Genomic DNA, 19,799 nt, shown 5'->3' with positions numbered 1-19,799 from the left:
GAGATGTACTGCAGGTCAATTCTGGATTGATTACCGCACAGGAATAGTAGTGGTTCATACCTTACGCACGGTGTCCTTGTTCCTCTTCTCTCTTTACAAAGTTATTGCAAGAGTGTTAGGTGGAGCGTTATGTCAGAGTAAATCCACGTCCATTGTCCATTAGAATAATCCATTGGACACACCCAGGCAATATTACAACCCGTGTACAGATGCAGAGTGGAGTAAGAATTATCTGCAAGCATGCACACACTAATACATAAACACTGACTTAAGAACATTTGGTCTGATCCTAAGTGAAACACAAATTTGCCAATTGTTACACAAAACTGGAATGGCAAACATGCCTCTGAGCTTTAGGATGCATTGTAAAAAGCCTGCGTTGCTATGAGGTGGACGTGCAGATGTTTTAGGTGTCCTTTGTTGAGAAATGTTGGTGATGAGCACAGAGAGGCATTGTCTGTCTCTGGAGGATTATTTTCTGTTTATAGAGTGGCACTAAAGTCACCATCAGTGTCTTGGAATATTTTGGAAATTACCGATTTAAAGTCTCTCTGGGGACACAAGACATTAGTTGTTTTTAAAAAAAATGAGATTTAGTGATGCGGGTCCAGACAGACCTTGGACATCTGAAACCCGAAGTTGCCTAATGTCTGGTCAAGCCATGCTATTTATGAGAAAAACGACACGGAAGTGGGAGATGCCTATGATTTTAAAGCTATCAAACCACACAGCAATTTGAACAAAAAAAGTGTTTATTCCAGAACCTTTGAGCGTGATAATAAATACATGAGGCCTCGGCCAACATCCTAGTGTAGTGCACGAAGCACATACCCACTGAGCACCTAAACCAGCTTCATCTTGGTTAAAACGCTGAAAACCTCCTGTTCACATCTCCAGATCTCTACGTCTGGGTTGGTCCCTTTATGTTGTAAACTCTTAGCAGTGAGTGACTGTGTGTGTGTGTGCGTGTGTGTGTGTGTGTGTGTGTGTATGTGTGTGAGTGTGTCTGTCTGTGTGTTCTCATATTTGGAAGGCTTTGGTAGGTTTTCCCTCAAACAGTCTTGTAGCTGGATTAACAGTAGTGTTTCACAGTCGACTGGCTCTAGATATGGTTCAGCATGTGATTCGACGGCACACTCTTGTTGAACCAAACTAGTTTGCTCTCTGAACAGTTCCTAACTGACTACTGCCAAACTGTAGCAGAGGTGTCGGCACAGAGCAGAGCTGTAAAAATAAACAGTCAGTTAGTGTTTTTTTTTTGTTTGTTTTTGTTTTGTTTTTTTAAATAATCACATCATAAACATCCTGCATGTTAATTACAAGCAATGGTGAACAGACAAAAACCATGAACTGTCGAGGTGACATTGCATTTGTGTGGAATGTGTGAGTGAGAATGAAAGAATGGATCTCAGGCTTCAATGTTTAGTCCATGAACATGTTTGTCTCGTGTGCATTTGTGTTTTTCTTGTTCTCATTCATCTGTTTTGTAAATGTGTGTTTGTCTCAGTCTTTGTAACCTTTTGGTGTGCTCAGGGGAGGCTGAAGACGGGTGTGTGGTGGGGCAGCGGCGGTCCATCCACATACACGGACACGCACAGACTACTGCGTCAGTGCTAGTTCAGTGACGGAGAGCGGTCGGTGGTCCACAGCAGCTCGATGTAGGGCCACTTGGTCTGTAGGCAGCGCTTCACTGGAGTGTCGTCTGTCCGGACCATGGGGTCCTCAAAACCGAGCACCAAAGCCGTCCCTTCTACGTACTCTACCTGAGAACACAAATGCATGCAGGCCAGAACATAATAAATACAGAGTTAACTGAACACGTAAATGCACACACTTCAATTCTTTGCAGACACTTCCTCTGAAGCAGATGCAGATCAGCTGCAGGGGACTGCTGTCAGAAGGTCTGTTATTCCTATCTGGAGCTATGGGAATGGAATTGCCATTACAACCTTATAGGCACCTTGCTGCCATGTGCGCGTGTGTGTGTGTGTGCGCGCGCGTGTGTGTGTGTGTAGGCGTGCGCTTTTGTGTGGGCAACACATGTGGTGCCATTCCTACAATTTCAGGTAGTGGTATGGAAAGAAAAGCTATTTTATAGACTAGACAGTTGACGGATGAAGAAAGTGATATTCCTGAGTACCAGGTTTCTGCACAGCCACCAATGACATCCACTGACAATCATCCATCAAACTAAGCCTGCTTAATAGGCCTGCGTTTGAGCATTTATCACGGCCAGGCTGCTGACAGTGGCCTCAGTATTGAAAGGACCAGTGGAGAAACAGGAGGCTAAGCCAGGGTTTTTGGATGGATGGACTGGCTATTAGGCTCGCAATAGCTACTGCTTATTCTGGAGTGGCTCGGCTGCCTCTAGCTGTGTGTGTGTGCATGTGGGTATGAATGATGACAGGAAAAGAAGAGAAGTAATTGGGGAAGAGAAAGAATATGTAAGAGAACCACCACCATTACTTACAATGAAAAAAACAGACTATGAAAGAGTGTCTTACCCGCTCTTTGTGGTTAGACTGTTTAAGTCCATTGTAGTGGTAGACGGGAAATGAGTCTGGGATTCCTGAATCCTGAAACACAGGCAGGGAGCAGAGTGAAAAACATACAATGTTGTCGAGGAGTCTGCAATCGGTTCGTACAGAGAAGGAGGTAAAGACCCACGGGTAGAACATTTAATAACCAAAAAGTCAAACAGTCACATCTTTGGCTGCAAACAGAGCTTCATGTTAAATCCCATGTGTTAATCTTTAATGTGTATTTATACATTTTAAAGCCCAACTCCAATTACCACAAAGCAGCCAACACAACAAAAATTTTCAAACAATCACAAGTGAGCCAAAACACTTCCCGTGACTTTGGCTTGAAGGGGCAGAAAGCTAATAGGGTGTGTTGTCTGAGAGCGTGTCCAGCTTCTTGTGTTTATATGCCTATATATGAAACCCTAACCCTCACCCCAATCCCACGTGTGTCTGAGTGTGTGTGTCCAGTTGGCTAATGGTAGTATAATTTCTTTGCGGCTCGGGGCCATTCCTCTGGTGAGTCCCTAAAGCCCTGATCACTTTAACACAGTTCCCCTCTATCTCTCTCTCTCTCTCTTCCTTACTCACTCTGCCTCAGAAAGGCCTCTTAATGCTTTTTCTAAAGTTCTCAACGAGTTAACGTCACATGCATAAATTTCACATGAGATGCCGCAGGAATGTTTTTGGCATAAAAAGCTTTGATTTGCTAAAACAGCACACCACATATGCTCGGGAAATAGACATTAGTGTCACCCATATGTGTACCCAACTCTTCCTCCATATGTTTTAACTGTGGTGTGGATTATATGACGTGTGGGAGGCATTTGTCATTCAGTGCGTGTATTTTAGAAGTGGAAATCAAGCAACCCCCCCCCCCACACACACACACACATACCTACCTGATCAGGGAAAAACTCCAACAGAAACGGACCCAGGAGAATTATACCCAAGCTCTCTGGATCCAGCTTACTCTTCACCAGACTGACACTGAGAAGGCAGAGAGGCACAGAGAGGAAGTAAACAAAAAAGTGAGCAGAGGAAAACAGATCCAGAAATCACGAGAGAGAAAAACAAAAAACAAAAACAGGCAGCAGGAAGGACATCAAGACCATCAGAAAAGCACAAAACCAAAAGCTTTGTGTATGAAAACAAGAGTCAAATCTACCATCACTCCATGTGGATTTATGATGCATGTTTTGGTGTGCATGTTACCATGAATACTGTGGTGCAACTAAATATACTTCTTTCCAGACATTCCTACGTGTTAGATCAGTGTTATTATTATTCCACTGGGATAAAAAAGAAATCTGGTCAGATTGCCCTTTTAAGGCATCGAGGAGAGATTTGAGGGTTATACTCGGACACAGAGGGAAGAGAATCATTTTTTTCCCATCATCTGCCAATTTTTTTTTTTTTTTTTTTTTTTACAAATGGTAGATGCAGAAGGGTAGCAGACAGACCCTGCTGAAGTGTTACCCAGAAACACTTTGGATATCCTACTCTATAGTTGATCTTTTGCTCCTTGTGGAGGAAAGCGTGACAAGCAGATCATTACCACAGGGATCAATTTTGTAATTATGAACAAGTGGTTGTGTATTGGTGGGAATCAGGGCAGTTCATGTTTGTGGGGACTTTGTTCTATACACAAGGCATGACTTCATCATTTAAAAATTGACTCGACATGAGATTATGGCACATGCAAACTGGCAGCATTGTGCATGCCACAGACATTTCTTGTGTCCAATCCATCTAGCTGCTTGTCTAGACTGCTGTATATTCATCATTTATAATCGGGCATTTCATTCTTTAAAGGGAGAATTTGCCACTTTTTAAGCGGATGCCTAATTAGTGTTGATGGTAAATGATGCCAACTGAAGCAATGCATTCCTAAATACGTCCTCCGTGTCTCTAGGAAGCAGCTTAAAAAGCTGTTTGTTTTTCCTGCACCAGCTCCCTTATTTAATAGTCAGTAGCCGAAAGAACTACAGGCGGATTCATCCATCTGGGTCGCCAGGGGGGCGCTCTAGATGCTGCTAAGAAGCCAAACTTTGTCCTCTCCGCTTGTACTGCAACTAGCCGTGTGTCCAACAGCGGAAATGTTATCCCAAAATATGGGTGCAGAGGAATTTATGGATGAGGTTCATTTGACCATGTTTTGTCTGACTCAGATATTCAAAAAAATGATGCAAGAGGAGGCGTGAGACTGCAGGTGCATTAGCTGTGCAAGAGGATAGCGTCAGCGGGGACCATCCAGAAATGCAGTCATTCTGCTGCAATGATTTTCAGGGTAGTTTTTGTTGGATGCTGTTAACGACCCTGACCGAGAAAGTTGTATGTGCGTTTCTATGCATGAAAGTTTTACGACATACTTGAACAGAGTGTGCTGGAGTCCTTCAACGCCACATTTTGGACAACAAAGGGGGGGGCGAGGTTGGTGATGCATGGCACGACTCGACAAGCAGTTTTTTCAACACGTCTTGTTTGTGTTTACAATAGTTACTAATGTTACAATAAATTATCAGTAGTGGCTTCATAGTTCATTTATTAATTCACTAAAGCGGTCTTTAACAGCTTGAACATGTCGGAAAATCTTCTTCTGATCCAATTTAAATGATAAAACACCACAAAAATGTATGTTTTAAGATCTTAAGACTGAATATTTTTGACAAACACCTCCTAACAGATGATCAAGAGTCTTGGGACCTTTGCTGAAGAACAGTCCACAGAGTTGGTCAACCACAAATGGTAGCAGCTGACTGTCATGAGATATGTAGAAATATCAAAAAGCAACTTCTAAACAGTTTTTACTTATCCCCATGAGACATTTCAACTCAGAGCCTCTAGATACTTTTATTAAATCATTTCACGACGCACTAAAGATGCTACTTTTTTTTTAAACACGTGGGAATGCTTGTAGGAAGTCTGTCGTTGTGTGGTAAGGAATGAGACTCGCCTGTTTGGACTGGGAGTCTCCCCTCAGTTTGCTGTGTTTTGTTGTGATGTATCGGCCATCTGGGGGTCTGAAAACCAGATCAGTGGTCCAGTTACTTGGCAAGGACCACGACTGCAGCATTAGGGCTGACTGTTCCTCTGAGGAGAACGTGCTTCTGTTTGAAGCGGCACTTTAAAGCATTTCCTCGATCTCTCAGTCTTTCTTCCTGCCGTTAATGATCTCCCCCTTTAAGCCTCTGTTTCTGACTTTCTTTCTTTCTTCCTCCGCTTTTATAGCTCTCTCTCTCTCTCTCTCTCTCTCTCTCTGGTCTTATTTTATAGTGGCCTCGCAGTGAAACATGAGCACAGGGCTGCTGACCTGGCCTGGCCGTGACTTAGGAGTTAGAACTTTAGAAGCTCTACAGGTGCCATACACACACACACACACACACACACACACACACACACACACACACACACACACACACACACACACACACACACACACACACACACACACACACACACACACACACACACACATAAAGCCTTGAACATGCAAGCACTTACTACTCCGGCTCCGAGACAAGGTCAAGAGCTTTCATCACGTCCTCCAGCAGGGAATCCGGGATGAAGCCATTATCTAGAGAGAGAAAGAAAGAGAGAAAGAGAAACTAGCTGACCCTTGAGAGAACATAAAATAAAGGCTTTAATTGAAAACCAGGGGCTTCCCCTACATACATATGGCATAAGAACTATTTACGTCACAGGCTCTGGGCAATGAACTCATCTAACACACACGCACACACACACACACACACACACACACACACACACACACACACACACACACACACACACACACACACACACACACACACACACACACACACACACACACACACACACAAACACACACTCTTTCTCAATGACCTACATTCCATGGCCGTGATGATTGCTTTACCTGAGAGGAGAAGCTTTAAATGCTAACATGTGTTTTTTCCCAGCTCCGTCTACTTTACAGTTTGTATCATTTCAACAGCAGCATGCGAGTCTGTTGTTTAGATACATACATAAACCCCAAGTGTGTTGTGAACAAGATTAACTGACAAGAGCTGTGCTTGTTCGCTCTCAAATAACTCAATCTTGTCCTTTTCAAAGCCATATTTCAGTGACAAAGTCAGAGTGCTAATTGATAGTGTGACAGCAAGCAGAGAGGGCACACGCGCACAGGTACACGCAAACGCACAGAACACACACACACACACACACACACACACACACACACACACACACACACACACACACACACACACACACACACACACACACACACACACACACACACACACACACACACACACACACACACACACACACACACACACACAAGGACACTGACAAACAAATATTAAAAAAACATGCCGAGACAGTTGGTTTCTGAGTTTGTACATCTTGTGAGTCACTACAGTGCGTGTGAATGTGTCTGGCGCCCTACTTCAACAACACAGACAACTCCACATGTGACACAGACAGATTTATGACCCTTTTACACAGCACTCGACTCCGTTGTTGTGGGAATATGTATGCGCGTGTACCGCACATTCTCCTTTCACGCTTGTATATACGTGTGCATTTAAATCTGCGGGTGCACCTACTGTAGCTCAAGCATGTGTTTGTGTGCACAAGCGTGTGTGTGCGAGAAACGACCATATGGTACGCAGAATGTCCTGGCAGATGAAAGCAGGAGAGGATTGGACAACAAGCAGAGTGATATTCTGCGCAACAGGAGGAGATAAATGAAGAAGGAGGCAAAAAACAGATGACAGTTTTGTTTACATATTTGTTGTCGGAGCAGGCAGGTCTGCTCTCAGCTGGTAGGATTTATCTCACAGTAACGTCACATTGCACCACCTACAAAAAGAGCTACACAAATCAGCACATGTTCCTACAAGCCAAATAGTGAATAATGCTGTTGTCGCTAACAGAGAACAGTACACTTCATTTCGCGATAAAAACATTAAAGTCCCCAGCTGAACATTCTTGCAACATGTATTGCTCTAATGCCCACTCTCTTTGGCATGATACCGGCTTCTTCCTTCTCTGTCTTATATAAAAGCAGAAGCAACAGATGTTAAGACTAAATGTTTCACTTCAGAGCTCATTGTTGTCTTTAAATGCTCTCAAACACTCGACCATTTCTCATCATAATCCTGTGGCTGCATGAAACAATATGGTAGACTTTCATTTCCTGTGACCTGACAAGCTATCTTCACTTAATCTTTCTATTGTCATTGTGTCACTCTTTGTTTCCTTCCCATCTCCTTTTACCCAGTCACCTGGAAGTGGCAAGAAAGGAGCTTTAGGAAAATGAGGAAGAGGGAAGAAGCAGGATGGTTGACTCAGCTGTTAGAGGAGCAGATCTCACTAACCCAAACAACAACAATGGAGATGAGAGGAGAGAAACAGACCCATGTTCCCCCTGCAGAAGAAAATAATGGAGCCGAGAGCAAAAAAGAGGAGGCGAGGAAGGCAGGGGAGGATGCGGAGAAACAAAGAAAGCAGGGCCAGGATGTTGTTTTTTCTATGTGTGTGTGTGTGTGTAGCTGTGTTGGGGGTGTAAGTTCCGATTAATTAAAGTACATCTGTGTGCCAGAATTTTCATATAACTGATGTACAAATGAGCAAATAAAGTAGAAAAAAAACAACGTGGTAAAGGGTGGAGCACAAAGATCATTTGTACAGTGTATGAGATAAAAAGACTTGTTGCTCGTTACCTTCGGGATCAAATGACTGGAAGACCCTCCTTGCCTGTTCTGATGGAGACTCTCGACCTACCAGCGACATCTCCTATTGAAACACAGCCAGGAAGGAGAAGGAAAGAAAAAAAATAAAAGAGATAATAGAGGAAAAGTTAGAAACCATGCATGACAACATTATCCAAAAGTGAGCACGCAGAAATTTGTGTATAAATTGATGAGACAGGAAGGGATCATGCAGGAGGAATGCTTAGATCACATTACTGGACAACATAGCTTCATCGGTGATGAAACATTAGAACAGCTGAATTCAGGGACCAGATGTTCATCTGCATCTACTCACAGTTTACAGATAGTGACTGGTCTTGCCAAAATACAACAAACTATATTCTACACATGCAGCCAACATACACTCATAGCAGCAGGTTTGTGATGCACTTCTAATGCACTGTGTGATCTAATGGGCCGGTGCAATCACCACAGTTCATCGGGTCGTTAACTGATCTGCTGATAAAGTCAGACAATTTGTTTTCACTCCAAACACAAAATCAGGTAATCAAATCTTATATATACTGCCTCTGATTTATGAGAAGCTCTACACTGCTTGTTTAGAGAGAGCCTGAAAAGTATACTATCCAATTCGAAAAAGTGGATGTTTCTTCATAGGACAGTCGCATCATTGACATTGTGTTTGAGTCCCGTGGTTGGGCCCAGTTAGCGATCACACCAGATATGAACTGCGCCCGAGTCCAACTGAATTGTGACAGTACTCTGAATACCATGTACCATGCTCGGGCAGGGTATGGATTGCGTACTGTGAGAACACCCTTCGTGTGGCTGTTTGGAAGAAGTATAGGCCATTTTACCTTTAGATTTGTTTGGATGACATGTTCAAAAACCAGTTTGTTTTAAGCATTCTGAAATCCTACCCCAACTTAAGATTGAAAGGTCCTCTAATGACCAATCTTATCTTGCTTTTATGCATTATTCAACACTTATTCAACAATTACAGTAAGATATTGTCCAGAACTTTCCGTAGCTTTAACAGCAGAATACCCATTAGTTTTAATAAGTAACAGTGAAAGCCAACAATACTGAGGAGTACAAGGCCAAGTGTTTTAGTTCTATGAAAACACTGTGCATGAATATCCACTTAAAAAAAAGTTTAAGAAGGGAGAAGCTGAGAGAGCATTGTGTAGGTGAGTGTCAGAGATTTCTCACTGTTGAGATTTTTGGGAGATATGAGAGAAGGAGGGAGTGTATTTATGACAACGAATCACTGGACAAACACAATGTTTTTGGAGAGCGAATGAACCCTGCTCATCTCCTTTAGCTGGCCTTTATTAAAGCTTGAGCCTCAGATCTGCATGGGCTGCTAGGGTTTCACGGTCAACTTATTACTGTACTCAGGGCTTACTCAGGGAGAAAGAGGGAGGGAGTGAGGGAGTGAGTGGGGTGTTCAGGGGGACACATCAAGAAGAGATGACTCCCAGCTGCAGGCTCTTCAGATGCAAAGAAAAACACCCCCACACCAGCGAACATGTGCTCACACACGGTTCTGTCACACCAAGTGTAGCTGGGACCTGATGTGCTAACATTACAGGCTCCATAAATCTGACAGACGATTTGTCATGAGCTAGATATGTCTATGTTTCACTTATAAAGGTTGGACACGGGATCCCAGAGGAATAATGTGCTGAAAAAGTTCCTTAGCAGTTGACTGCATATCTGTACCTCGAAACAAGACCTGTTTTAATAAACTGTAATTATGCCTCAAACCTTGACTAAGAAAATATGAGTCTCTTCCCAAGGTGATGGAAGCTCTGATTAATCTTTGGCTGGAGTCACAAGTCCGATAAGCCTCATGAACTAAAGCTCTGTTAACATTATTTATCATCTTCCAGAGCAGGATGGACACATTCATTGTAAACCACAGTTACTGGATGTCAACACTTTACCAGCAAACAAACACTCGTAAGTGGTCATCAGCAGACGAAAACAAAACATACGATTACTGCTAGTCTGCACAACGATATGAGCACATAGAATGGGATAGAAAAGACCATGACTCGTGAGCATAAGATCATCCACATGCGCAGACACACACAAAGGCAGCAGAAATTACATGATTGTGTGTGTGATGACAGGTTTGCTTGCTTGTCTTTGATCTGTGTTTTATTAGAGGCCTGAGGAAGATGCTGCTGACTTGGAAAATATGTCGTGGAGCTACACTCTGCAGGGGAAGTGTGTGTTGGTGTGCCTCAATGGTTCACTCAAACCCCTTAAATTACAGTATGTGTGAATGTCTATGCGAGTCTGGGTAAAAGACAGAATCTGTGCATTAAACTTGTCCCCGGATGAAACGTATTTGCTGATACTGGAGTACAGCATTCTGTTCTTTTGACACGGTACAATGACGCGCGCACACGCTGCTGCACCAACGCCAGATCTTTTTAAGCGTGGCTTATGAAATCAAGGAGCACATTCCAAACCCTGCAGTCCGACCTTTTCGCCGAAGCCCTTGAACTCCGTAACAGAGCAACAACAAGCTACCCTAAAGGAACAAAGCAAGAACAACACACACACCACCCAGAGGACTTAAAATACACAATGTAATGTAGAACAAAACCAGAGTGTATCGAAATCAAACGTCTTCGTCAACAATTTTAAATGACCAAAAAGACTCTGGAGTAGGCAAACCAGATCTGTCCCACTATACATATGGTACTACACAGAACGCGTGTTATTTTCTACCTCTTTCCATCTGCACTTCTGTTGCTCTATGTTCACTACGCCGACAGGCTCTCTTAGGTTGACAAATCATTGCCCTGTAGGCCTTTTTTTTCCCCCCTTCATTCTTGCTCTTGCCCAATTCACCCTTCTTTACCTACCGTTTCCTGTGCTTAGTAGGTACTCCAGTGTTGGAGTATTTCCTCCCCTCCCACCCTTAACGTTTTGTTCTATTCTTCCTTCCGTCTTTCAGCCTTTATCTCCACATGCAGGTACCTACTTCAGGTAAGACAGTTAGGCATAGCACTTTACTAGAATTACTCTTTCTTTCCCTCCAGTCCACCCAAAGAGCTATTGTGTGTGCTGAGAGGCTTTGAGTGGCCATCGAGTGCGTCTGGAGGGATCAGTTTCAGAACAACAAAGCAGAGGTCTCGGACAGTGTCTCCTGCCTTGTTCCTGGCAGGTACCGACAGTCTCACTACATGACAGGCTGAGGAGCGAGTCTGTGTGTGAAGGCTTGTTATGTAGAGTCTGTGTGTTTTTGAATGTGTTTAGTTCACCTTAACTAGCCTGTGTCCCAAGTGATCACAAATACAGAAAACAATGGAAAACCGATCTCTCCTGCTACATAGTGTGTGCTCTTTCTACTGCGGGTTTGTGTACGCCTGTATGTATTTCAGGTGTGACAGACAGGACAAAGTGGTGATTTATGGAGCTGTCTTGGATGAGCAAAAGTGCGTCTCACCAGAAAAGAGAGGAGACACCAGAGAGTAGTTATACAGCGCAATGATGGGTCTTATAACACAGACCAACACCGGGGGAGAAAGAAGAACAATGCAGCACACACACACTGACAAAGACAGTCTTTTATCCGACTACAATGGCCTTTGGTCTGACCTGTCACACATTATTAATGACTGTTAATGTACACTGTTTTGTTAGTTTGTGTTTGCGGGTGGCCCGCACCCACTGATCATATGAAAGACAGAAAGTAATCCCAGAACAAAGTTCCTGTAGACTTCTTTCCTGTCGCTGTTTTTGGATATTCATTGTTTGTGTTGACCTATCTTTCAGTATGTATTTTTTTTTTTCAAACTCAGCAGTGTCATATTTTATCAAAATGATCAAATCAACCTCTTATTTAGAAATCTTATTTTCAAATGACCTATCTGGACCAAAAGGTGATTAAAAACTAGCACAATTTGATCTCGGAAGGCTTTATTTGTTATATGAAGACAAAACATTAATGTTGTGTAATATATAATAGTGGAAGAACCAGACTGATTATTTTATAGGTCATGTTGCATACATTTAGTGTATCATGGCATCGTTATTGAACTGGAGGCTTATTCCCGACCTAAAAACACACATTATCTGTGATATAAAATTACAAACTCAAGGTTTAGAACAAATTCCTCTCAAAAGAACTTTTGGATGCAGCTATGATCTCTGGAACGCGGTCGTAAATTAACCTCGAGTTGTAAATATCGTCTCACTTTCTTGTATGAGAATGACGAAAACCATATTGCTCAGTTTTGTCATGGTAACGCTGTATATCGACTGTGCTTATGTGAATAAAGCCTCCCTGACTTGAACAGACGTACATTGACTGTGTCTGCACATAGGTTCTTGCTCTTTACCGGTCTCTGAAGGACATTGTGTGCGTGTGTAGACAGAAGCTGGAGTCTGAAGGGACACCGAGTGCCACAGCGGCTTTTCTCTTTCTTAGTAAATAACTGACCTTGAACACGACTACTCTACACAGACACACACAAAAACACACATGTAACTCTCTGGAGATGGTCAGATACAGCCTGCGAACCTCATTACTCAGTGAGGGCAGAGCAAAGAGTGATGAGAAATGTCACAGGAGGATCACCCTCCCCCCACGTCCTTTCCGGAGTGACCACCACACTGCTCTTGAAAGTGCATCCTTCCTTTCTACTTCCTTTCCTCCTCTTTCCTTCCCATGAGGGACCAATAACGTAAAGAGGTTGGCTGAGATGCGTTGGGGAATCTTTCACTCGGGCAAGCGACTTAACGTACACTGGAGTGAATGGCTACTTCAAAGAAAGCGGAAGGAAGGAAGAATCCATTTTTTTAAACCTACTGCATGATATGCCTCATTTATCACCCATCCCTCTTCTTCTTCATTCTGTCTGTCTTTCTTGTTTTTGCTCCTTCTTCTGGTATCTCAGAAACTCTTGTCCAAAAACAGATCCCATTACATGCCATTATACACACTCAGCCTCTTTCTCAAATGCACACACGCATTAATACAACAAAGGACAGAGTGTGGGGGTGTTGTGGGTTGGGATCAAAAATGGTGGAATGGCCTTTGTGTAGGTAGATTAGATAAAAAACACTAATGCCATTAAGCTGATGGTCTGAAAGCCACAGTCACACACTGACAGCCACTCAGGGAATACACACCCGTCCCCAGTGGCAGAAAGAAGGAGCCACTGACACATCAGAGGCAGGGATCAGGTTTTCTGCTTTTGTGAGGATGGCGCTATGTCAGCGCTAAAAGCTACATAACCAGGTAGAGCGTATTTTTGTATCACAAAGCCTGGAAAAGTGCACTTCAAATTAGCTCTAAACATAGATTCCATTTTAAGTAAGACAGGGTCACACGAGCAACATTGTCCCATGTCTTCCTTCTTCAGCTCAGGCTCAAAGTTTTAGAGCCCATTACTGCTGCCATAACGTAGCGTCATCTATGTGCATCAGTATATATGCATGTATGTGCAAGTTCAAGTGTATCTCCAGAGGGACAAATGCATCCAGATGAAAACTTTGGAATCGCATTCCCTGCAGGAAGTCATCGACCTGAAGCCACACATATACACACACACACACACACACACACATCGCTAATGCTAATCAAGATTAGGTTTCCTGCGCTCTGGAATGTGTGTGTAAGAGTCAGACTGAGAGTGTGTGTATATGTGAACATGTCACTAGTGCTGGGGGAGTTGGAGCAATTGGCAAGTCATCAGCGCACGCATGACGACGTTGGGTCATCACTGAGCCAACATATGATCCACTCGCCTCGCAGGCTCCAGCTTTATTCATGTAACAGAGCTTTTAATCAATGGTATATTAAGGGTGTGGCGCTATGATGGAGATGATTGCCTGGAAGGTTACTTTTGCCCCTCTGGTGCCATTTTCACAACAGCAGGGAGAATCGATTTGCTCCAACTAAAACTGCCAGTTTTAATTCACATGCTACAGCAATGTATTTAGTTACATGTTCACGATGATAACCATGCTTGTTTGAGGGCAAGCTGACCACAGGTAAGTAATCTGATGATTCATAATTCTACTGAAGAGTCAAAGTTTCAAACCTCCAAAAGCAGGGTTGACCTCAATCAGGTGGTGCATTCTATGCTTTGTGGTATAACTCTGTGCATGTATGCATATGCACCAGTGCATATTTGAGTTGCTGCACAATAGACAGGATGTTATAGGTCTTTTCCAGGAACCCAAGAACTTTACCTGCATTTTTGACCACATTTTTCCTGGTCCCCCAAAAGCTACCTACTCTTCTGGATCAAGACTTGATTCTGCAGAAAAGAGTGTCACAGATGTGTCAAACCCAAGGGTCTGGACACTTAGACTGAGCTCAAACCCAGGATATTATAATACATGTGGGGATCGGAATTTTGTTTAGTATCATTAACATGTAATCAACAGTTAAATTCCCAGCTATTAACAAATCACACACTGGGCAAGGGAGTATATCTGCAGTTGCTAATTGTTGTGGTTGCACATTATAACAGGGAAGATCCACAATCTGTCTCTTACAATCTTTAATTTTGAATCTCCTTTTTAACATTTATTTAAATTCTAGTCAACCAGCAGCGTGTCTTGTCACACCATTGTAAATGATATCTCATACCAATTCAGTGCTATTAAACCTGTTATTAGTCATATTTGTCTTTTCTTTTTTGGCTGGAGCACAACAGCAGGGCCAACTCTGTAAACATAAATGTCTGTCACTGAATGACTAATGAAGTAACATGTATCTGTTACAAATCAAAGGCCCTCAGTCCAAATTAAAAGATCTCTCATGTTTCATACATTGCCCTGCCATATAGTAAAGTTTGACCTGGTTTTGATTTTGTTTTAAGATTATTTTTTGGCATTTTGCCTTATGTGGGGAAATCGAGCAGGGAAATGACATGTGGTAAAGGTCCGGCTGGCCGGGAATAGAACCAGAGACTCACTGATGATGGTATTTGCACCTATGTGATATGCATCCTAACCACTGGGCTATTGGGTTGCCTTAATTAGTCTATTCCTTACATTTCTTAAGAAGCAGTAGAAACTTAGACATTAACTATGCGTTAGTCCCTGAGTATTGTTTCTGGTGTTCATTCCATCTTGTGAAGGGCTCATGTGGAATATGGTCTCAGTCCCAAATATAAAATGCAAGTAACTTTGTATAACAAAAACGGGTGCCATGACAGAAAAATGTATAACCTATATTGTTGGAATTAACCTGACAGTGTGAAGATAGACAGATGTGGCGCAGTTTACATCATGGCCATACATAATGAAGTACACATTGTTTAGTTGATCAAAGATGGTTGAGAAACCAAAACTGTGAGCGTGAGGAAGTGAGAGCAAGAATATGACTGTGTGTGTGTGTACGTGTTGGGGGCTGCTTTTGTTAAATCCCTCTTTTGAAACTGAGATTTCTTTCTTCACGCTAGATAGGTGAAAAGCCAAGAAACAGCACCGGCCATATATGACTATCTCCTGCGGCCCCCCCGCCCCCCTACTCTTTTGTCCCCACATTGATATCTGACCTACACTACATTAAATCTGTTAAGCACATTCCATATTTTGGTTTTTCTAACCTGCTGAGGAGGCTGGCTTATGTTACACCCTGTGTGTCTCTGTTGTGTGAAATATGTGCTGGCTCTTATATGGATGAATGTATTGAACTTGCCTTTGTGAAAAATACAGAGAGGTGAGTTTCACTGCCAAGGATCCAAATAGGGAATTTTGGAGACTTCAGGAATGTCCCGACCTGAAACACACACACACAAAAGAAATGTATAACAAATGAGCCTATTTTCAGTTTTTTTCCTGATTAAATCTGTATTTGTTTAAAATGTAATATGCATTAACATTTAAACAGAAACATGTTACATCTCCAAACCCTCAACAAATAGTGTGTGTTAATAGGTATCCGTGTAAAATTTAAACTGTTTATCACTTGGATCCTCTCGTATTAGTCACGTGCCCACAGCAAACTCTCTCTTAAGATCCCTCCATTTAATTGCTGCTTACTATTTGCTGATATTTGCAGAGTTCATATTTTAACTTGAGCTTTTCTGGGCTTGCTGATGTTGGCAATGATAAATAAATAACTTGAGATTCCCATTCTTCAAGCTGTCACGTCACATGTATTTAAAAAAAAACAAAAAAAAACTTTTATGATCTATGCTTATAAAAATTGTGTCTCAGCGCCTGTGTGCCGGAACTTAAAACTATAGTGAGAGAGCGAGGAGTTTAAAGTTAATCTGTTGGAACTGTTCCTTCCAAACACATATTTTCACATGACAGCTCTCACTGTGGTTTGTGCTTCACATATTGGAAAAGTCCCACATCTTAGGGTTACAAGCAGCAATGAGCATTTGTGTATATATTTGTAAACCTACTGTGCTCCTCTGAGTTTATAGAATGGGTATCCATCCCTATTCAGTGTCGAGCTTTATTAAAAGAACACAAATCCTCTGCAGACTTAATACTAACTGGATAATTTGTTTATACTTCTGAATCATGTTCTGGGAACCTGTCTGTGTCCGTACCTTGCAGTAGCGCAGCGATTCCATGAGCGTGAGGAAGCCAACGGATGTCTGTTTATGAATCCCATGTAGTTCTTCAAGATGGGGTTTTAAAAGAGCAGAAAAAAAAGTTCATTGATGTCAAACTGGCATTAATTTGTGCAGTTTTTGTGCAATGCAGTGGATTACAGAATTTACGACTCTGGTGAAAATGGTTTAAATCTGGGACCGCAAAAGAGTTCTGTGAGTCGGATATGTGTGCATGGGTCTGTTGTGTGAATTTGGCATGTTGGAGTATGTGCATGTGCATTTGATGGAATTCTTACTCATGCCAGAGCACTCCCTGTCTCCATCCCAGACATTAGAGACAGCATGGCCGGATATGAGGAGGTTCACCAGGCTTTGACTGCAAAAGACAGAAAAGGATCAAGAGTAAAAAGGAATTTAAGAAAATATATGATCTCCTAAACCTCCATCTACCACACAAATAAGTGTCTACATTTTAACTGAAATGCACAACATGTGAAGATGTGTTTTATACCTTCCATGGCCATGCACAGGGTCTATGAGAGGATCCACCGTGTCCTGGATTTCATTCCTTATATTCTCTATGCCCTGCACAGAGAGGATCAGAGGAAACACATCTGCATTTTCTTTTTGTGTATTTGAACATTAATGCATACCCAGAAAACATGAATTAAATGGTGAAACAAAATGATTAATAGTCCATTAATAAACAGTTTCATAAGTTGTTTAAAAATATCTTCATGGTCACTTATATATAGCAGACACAACATCAGCAACCCCATAATATCCAATCATTATTTGATATTTCTATGCATCTCTCTATCTGGCCCTTTAGTTTCCTTACCTTGGTGAGGATGACAGAGTAAAGGAAAAGCAAGACTCCACAGCACCCCCTCCAGGTGTGGCAAAGAGACAGCACCTCCTCTCTGAGATCAGACACTGATGTGACTGTTCGCTTGCTGCAGGATGGAAACAAACATCAGAATGATTTATGAAACACTCAAAAGACAGTATTTTGGGGTTTTAGGAGGTCACAATCAATATGACCATTAATTGTGTTCATCATGCTCGGATGTCCTTTCATAATAGGGCAGAAAACAATTAAATGCGTGAGAGGGCCAAGAAAAATCTGATCTTTGTCTGGAGCCACTTCTCTCACTTCTCTCATTCGTTCCACTTTGAAAAACTTGCTAGTGGTGCTGTCTGTCTTAGTTAGCATGCACTTCTTCATTGGGAGTCAGTGCTGCTTTTTGCTGACTGTGGTCTAAGCTGCCAGTGCGCTGTGATGAAATTTCAATATTCCTCTAGGAAATGCAGCCTTGCATTAATTTAACTTGTGTTTGTGTGTGTGTGACAGACAGTATGCATGTACGAAAAGTCGTTTTTTTTTGTTGTTTTGTTTTTTTACAAGGCAATCAGTTAAAGTGCTGAGTCAGCAAATTGTAAGCAGAGTAAAATAGCAAATATATTGTGAAAGCCAATTCTTGCAGAACATATTAATCAAATACCTCCTCTGGTGATACTATCTTCAAAGAAATATGTATTTCTTTATCAAGGTGCTATATATTGGCAATTGTAAAACCAGGAGCTGTAACATCTTAATCCCTCCAGAGTACCCACAGTATTACTTAATGTTGACATTATATAAAGTATGGATAAGTAGAAAGATGCGGGGTGTTATCTGCGGGCAGAATATTTTGTGTCACTTACTGGAGAGCACTGTGAAATCGTTCAAAGCCAAGATCCTCTGCAGCCAAAGCAGCTAGGCACAAGAAAACACGCAAATACTGTAGTATCAGTGCAAGACACAGCAAAACTCCACACTAGCAAATACGTAGTCATTAAAAGTAACTATTGCTGTAATTAATTGTTAAAACAAGGCTTCAGTCAATGAGTGACAATCAAGGTTTGTGCATCTCCCATGGGAGTTATGACAGAAGTAGGACTCACTGGGTTGCTGTTCCTGGGGCGGCTGACTGCCTTCTGGCTCTGGCATGTCCTGTGTTTGTGACTGTGTCTGTGTGTTAGTATGTGTGCTAGTGTGTGGGCTCTGTCCCTTGGCCCAGGACACCAGGCAGAACCCTGTGGAGGGGCTGGAGCAGGCAGACTCCAGGATTTCACTCAGCGTTGAACACAGAGCCGTTTTCTGCTCCTCCTCTAATAGACACAAGCATAACACATGCATTATTTATCAATAAAAAACACTAGACTATATGAAATGATGGAAAAAAACAAAGGCTTAAATGTTTCTTCTGAGAATCTACCTGACATCTTTCTCCAGTTGGAACTTTCTCTATTAAAGAGAACGTTCTTTAATAGGAAAGCCTGCAAAGAAACACAAACTCAGTCTCCAAATTTGCAAGAAAATATTCCATGGTGCAAAATGCAACACTTGCTAAGTTTTGCTTGTCCACAGAGACTCATGGACTTTGATTTTTTTTTAGCCAATTTTCAAATATATGATCAACCATTGTTAAGGCAGTTACAAAAACAATGCATATCACTATAAGACGCATAGACGTTGCAGTGATAATACTGCAAAGGGGTTGAACTAGAACATACCTGAACAGGTGCAATTACAGCACATGGGCCTCCCTCAAACTGCTCCAGTGCTGTGTGCTCATGCTCACTAAAAACAAATCCTGTGATAAACAAAAAAAGTTAACAGAGAACCTCAAAAACTTTCATAATACAATAATGACAAAGAGGCCTTTTTAAAAAAATTTTTTTTATCCCTGTAAACATGTTTTTGAGTAAAACACGTCTTTCCTTTTCTGCAAAAAAACACCCTCATATCATCAGTACTGAAACAAAAGCATCATACCTTGAGTCCATCTACGAAAGATTGAAGCAGACACTCCTCCGCCGGATGGTCTCCACCAAACCAAATCCACCAGCTCTTTATTCAACTCTGACATGATCACTTTTTTTTTTAAAGCGCTGGCAAAGCGCACAGGCACTCAACTCTTCAGCCCAAAAGCCACGTGGGGACAAGAGAGGTCGGTCGAGGCTAACTTGCTTCTCGCTCT

General features: G+C 42.1%; 1 protein-coding gene across 1 annotated transcript; it reads right to left on the bottom strand.

The window, feature by feature from the left end:
- Nucleotides 1-740: 740 nt before the first annotated feature.
- mindy3 (MINDY lysine 48 deubiquitinase 3) lies at nucleotides 741-19,715 on the bottom strand. Its single transcript, XM_069696087.1, has 15 exons — nucleotides 19,595-19,715; nucleotides 19,333-19,412; nucleotides 19,035-19,095; nucleotides 18,721-18,927; nucleotides 18,481-18,532; nucleotides 17,615-17,729; nucleotides 17,285-17,358; nucleotides 17,070-17,149; nucleotides 16,768-16,838; nucleotides 15,903-15,983; nucleotides 8,234-8,306; nucleotides 6,027-6,099; nucleotides 3,425-3,512; nucleotides 2,505-2,576; nucleotides 741-1,763 (listed from the first exon to the last, which is right to left on the bottom strand). The coding sequence occupies exons 1-15, from the start codon at nucleotides 19,686-19,688 to the stop codon at nucleotides 1,614-1,616; spliced, it is 1,371 nt and encodes a 456-aa protein (XP_069552188.1). The 5' UTR covers nucleotides 19,689-19,715; the 3' UTR covers nucleotides 741-1,613.
- Between the last annotated feature and the right edge of the window lie 84 nt (nucleotides 19,716-19,799).

Source organism: Brachyistius frenatus, unplaced genomic scaffold (genome assembly GCF_029030835.1).
Source record: "Brachyistius frenatus isolate BFR_SWC_R1_liver_20210118 unplaced genomic scaffold, ASM2903083v1 Contig_20, whole genome shotgun sequence".
Lineage (NCBI taxonomy): Eukaryota > Metazoa > Chordata > Actinopteri > Embiotocidae > Brachyistius > Brachyistius frenatus.
Note: the sequence above shows the minus strand (reverse complement) of the source record. Positions and strands in the feature narration are given on the sequence as shown.

Excerpts from the sequence above, each read along its gene's own strand:
- mindy3 (XM_069696087.1), bottom strand. The coding sequence starts at position 19,688 with ATGTCAGAGTTGAATAAAGAGCTGGTGGATTTGGTTTGGTGGAGACCA. Across the intron at positions 19,413-19,594 it reads CTTTCGTAGATGGACTCAAG|GATTTGTTTTTAGTGAGCAT; the intron begins GTATGATGCTTT and ends TGTTTATCACAG. Across the intron at positions 17,150-17,284 it reads CCTGTGCATGGCCATGGAAG|TCAAAGCCTGGTGAACCTCC; the intron begins GTATAAAACACA and ends TGTCTTTTGCAG.